Source organism: Priapulus caudatus, unplaced genomic scaffold, assembly GCF_000485595.1.
Source record: "Priapulus caudatus unplaced genomic scaffold, Priapulus_caudatus-5.0.1 Scaffold1053, whole genome shotgun sequence".
Lineage (NCBI taxonomy): Eukaryota > Metazoa > Priapulida > Priapulimorpha > Priapulimorphida > Priapulidae > Priapulus > Priapulus caudatus.
Genome location: NW_014578114.1, coordinates 12,862 through 17,437, shown reverse-complemented (window position 1 = coordinate 17,437; position 4,576 = coordinate 12,862). Strand labels below are relative to the sequence as shown.

Sequence of the window (4,576 nt, the reverse complement as noted above, 5' to 3'; positions counted from 1 at the left end):
GTTCCGTGAAGCTGCGAGAAGCAACCAAAATTTATGCACCACGATTATCACCACTTGAACCATAAAGCTGGGGATCACACTACCGTGTTGGCGATTTTAGCTCACTTTTATAACCTTCTTTATCGGTATCGCAACTAGCTGGGAAGATTAGAACATGTTCTGTTTTTTTCGCCAACTCGGCGTTTGGCGAGATTGGCGAAGGTTGGTACAACTTCACCAATCGCCAAGCATAGTTGTAGGGTGGCACAACCCAGCTGTAACACGCACGCGAAGAGAGGCAATGATCGGATTGTTGTAGTAGTAACACGGTGCGTTCACACGCACGAGCGAGGCAGCCATATTCCGGCCGGTACACGCCGACAACCGTAGACGTTGAAACCAACACGTAGACGTTGAAGCGTTATTGCCCACAAAATATTATTACCAAATTAAGAGCGTTTTAAAGGAGCAGAAGAGAGAAAACATCTAAACGTCAACCAAAACTTTTTTTGAATGGATACCAAAATAAATAAAAAGTTCATTTTAATGATACAATGACTCGTTCAAACGAACTTTTTTTTTTCGTTCAAATGATGAAAATGATCTTCGAACGAAAAAAAAAGCTTCGTTTCAACGATCGTTGTTCATCATTAAAATTAACCTTTTTTATTTATTTTGTATTCATGTGTATTCAAAGCTCCGCGTTAATACATAAACTCGACAGCTGAATATATTATTTACCATTAGCGGGTAATACAATGTCACGAAACTTGAAAATTACTACGAATTTACGCTGTTCATAGTATATATAAATATCATATATATTAATTATCAATTTAAAACAACTGTCCATAACCTGTCACATTTGTGGTTGTATTGAAGAAACATTTTGTACAATGACGCCTCAGTCACGTAACAAGTAGTTTTTGACAAGAGTCGTGATGCTGTGGACTGTGCGAGAAAGCTGTTATGGATACCGCTGTACTCTCTATATATATTCAACAGTAAAAGCTTGATTCCAAAGCTAATAATAAATGCCACACAAGTGGCGTTGTTCTCGTGTTTGGGCATAGTTTTTGAGGCAGCAGAATCCATGGCATTGCCGCCGAGTGCTGAATTAACATTCATGACCGTGTCGTGTTGTCGTCAGATATTATTGTATATGTGGTAGCCATTCATAATATGGCATAAATTCGTTGTGAGTGTACAATAAATGTTACACGGAATTTGGAGTTTTTGAGATCGATTCTATCCATATCAGCGCCTTGTGACAGCAAATGTTATTGAAGCACAGTTATCGTAGTTTTCTCGATTAGCTGCGATGGTTTCTTGTCAACGCTATTCTTTTAACAGTTAACATTAAACCGTTGTTATGAGCGCTACTCTCAGCATTATACACTAGTCTTAACTTTATGATGTATCTCAACAACGGCCCCCAGTGTTAAATATGTGCGAGTTCAACAACAGCTGAGACGGTCAAATGGTCATACCTAAACTCAACGGGAAAACGAGTGTTTGATTTCGTTCTAGACAATTGGCATCTGATCAGGAACCATTGCCCAAATCACGTTGGCCAGCAGCGCGGCGATGAGGTACAGTCGTTTTGATGGTCTTGGTGGTCGCTCTTAGTCCTGGCGGCCAAACTCTGCTGATAATCTCTTGATATCTCTTTGGTGACCTCAATCTCTCGTGATATCTCTTGGTTGATACTCTTGTGAGAGTAGATCAGAAATACTTTTCGCATCACGAGCGGATATTCCTGTCCGCGTTGCTCATGGGCAACGTGACGTCATCCAAACGAAGTTCACTGCAATTTTGCAACGATCAGGAAATTCGACCTACTCGCCACGATTTTGACGTCGAGCATAAGCCCAGCTTATTCAGCGTCTTCATAGATGAATCAAATCTAAACACGCCGCGTCCCCCTCCCTCACCCCCCTTAAGCTCTCCGTAGCCTCTTCCACCTATGTGTTACAGCCTTTCCTTGCTTACAGGCCTGTAGTGGGCAGGGCAGGTAACAGTAAAGGGCTTTGCATCCAAGAGACAACATCTAATAAAAACAGCCATTTAGCGAAGCACGGGAGGGTAACGTAATACGGTGTGTGCGCAGAAGGGCTCACACAAATGCAATCTGCACAACACAACTGCCGAATCCCACAACACCAATCTGCAAATCCCAACACAACTGCAAATCCACAACCAACTGCCAATCCAAACTCCACAACAAATGCAAACGCCACAACACAAGCAAACGCCACAACGCAAATGCAAACGCCACAACGCAAATGCAAACTCCACAACACAAGCAAACGCCACAACGCAAATGCAAACTCCACAACGCAAATGCAAAATCCCACAACACAGATGCAAACGCCAGCAAAAATTTTTGTCGCGCGATGGCAGCACACTCCATAGTAACATGTTACATAGTGACGCTGGCGTTACCCGACGCTGCGTTAATCGTCAATATTGGTTCGACAAACGATCGGGTGTTTATCTGAAATTGGCGACTGAAGAACCGCAATGTTTTGCTCACAGTGCGGGTTGGAGGTTACGTCAACATCTAATTACTGCTCAAATTGCGGTATTTTGGTAAAGACTTCGATTGTCATTGATCCTGGTAGAGCCTCTACCACTACCAGCAGTAGTACAACGAATCGTCCGTCAGTAAGTTTTGAGGATTTTAGAAAGATTAAGGAGGATCAGCGCCAATCAAGGTTTCAGCCAAAGGCCAAAAGAAGTAGACCAGGAAAGGCATTGGCCTCAGAACCAAAAGACGTTGCCATAAACATCGGCATTAAAAAGTATGTAAATGGCTATTTCAAGAACATCCGTGGTAAGTGTCTGCCAATCAGAGTGGCCCCGAGCGCCAATGCTTCGCTCGTCAAGGAGAAGGCCGTACTGAAACACACAAATCACGATGTCACCCTTGACACAAGCATGGACTCGGACTACGTTCTGCTATACCCGGACGGGAGTTTGGTCGAGAACATCCCTGGGAGTCAGCAACCATTCAAGTTGCAAGACTACAAGGAAGAAGTGGGGAAAAATTACAATAGGATAACTCTGTACATCGCCCTAAAGGTAGACTACATATTAGCCGAAACGACGATGGGACAGCTGAGTAGTAGCTCTGAGTCAGATACAGAACTCGTAGACTTAGAGAAAATCATATTTGACAGGAAAAGTTTTGTCAACGCATCCCCTGCAGGCGCAAGTTCTACTGCATCAGGTGGTCCAGTTCCGATTCATACTGTGATTATTGACGAAGCTGGCACTAGCACTGCTACTGCTAGTACTACAATTACCGATGTCGAAGATGACTCAATGGCCTTGGTGGAGTGTCCGATATGCTCTGAGCACTTTCCTCTCAGAATCATTGCAGACCATGCCGACATCTGCGCTGATATTTGGGTGGGGAACAATGACGAAGAGGAAGCAGAACACCCTATTGGAGAGGAAGATGTCTCGATGGCAAGGTCCAACGACAGTTTAAACGACGTAATAAGCAGCTTAGTGCCGGATCTGTCTACCAACAAGCCCATGAAGCTACGTATTCGTCGCACCAACTTGTGGGTAGATGTGCAAAGGTATGGGCCAAAACTGTCTCCCCAAATCCCCATCAAAGTGGAATTTATTGGAGAGACTGCAGTGGACGATGGAGGGCCAAGACGAGAATTTTTCTCAGGTAGACCAGAATTTGTAATATTGTGATAATGATAGAGATTGCAGGGCTTGAACTTAACACAGTTGCACATGCTATGTCTACTCACAATATTTTTGTGAAAAACAAAACAAGTTCAACATTATGTTTGCATTTGGAGCCATGTATGATAATAACAAGCTGATTTGCCAATACTATATTACTATATTATTACACCAGATGGTAACAACCTGATACAATAGCAAGCAACAATGACAATTGGTAGACCCTCATAGTCTTGCATGACATACGTGCCTACCCCTGATAAAGAGCGAACCATTTGACTTTTGAGAGGGGGTGGGTGGAAGATTTCTCCTTGCTTTAGGTCTTTGGGGTCTGCAGGGAATTTTTTTTAAATCTTCCAACATTTCCCCCCCCCCCATTCACAAGTTAAATGGAAGCCTCGTCTACACGACGACATTTAACTTCAGTTAAGCGTCTATACGGGGCCTTAACTCAAGTTAGCTTAACCTCGCCAGTCGATCGAGGATAAGCTAACTTGAGTTACCTTAACTCGAGTTAAGGCCCCGTATAGACGCTTAACTCAAGTTAGCGAATAGTACATAACTCCACGATAGGCGGCAACACTAGTACGATGTACGTACACACGCGCGCACGCACGCACGCACGCACACACTCATGCACGCACGTGTACATGCACACGTACACACGCACGCACGCATGTACGCACGTGTAAGTGCACATGCACGCACGCACGCACGAACGCACGTGTACTTGCACACGCACGAACGCACGTGTACTTGCACACGCACGCACGCACGCACGCACGCACGCACACACACACGTATACGTGCACACGCACACACGCACGCATGCACGCACGTTTACATGCACGCACACACGCACACACGCACGCATGCACGCACGTTTACA

At 44.4% G+C, this 4,576-nt stretch overlaps 1 protein-coding gene across 1 annotated transcript in view; it reads left to right on the top strand.

Annotated features, from left to right (window-relative positions):
- The first annotated feature begins 2,315 nt into the window (after positions 1-2,315).
- Positions 2,316-4,576, top strand: part of LOC106815163 — a 6,797-nt gene continuing 4,536 nt past the window's right edge. The window contains exon 1 of the mRNA XM_014819594.1: positions 2,316-3,667. Within this exon, the coding sequence (XP_014675080.1) occupies positions 2,503-3,667 (1,165 nt within the window). The 5' untranslated portion in view covers positions 2,316-2,502. The remainder of the gene's footprint in view (positions 3,668-4,576) is intronic.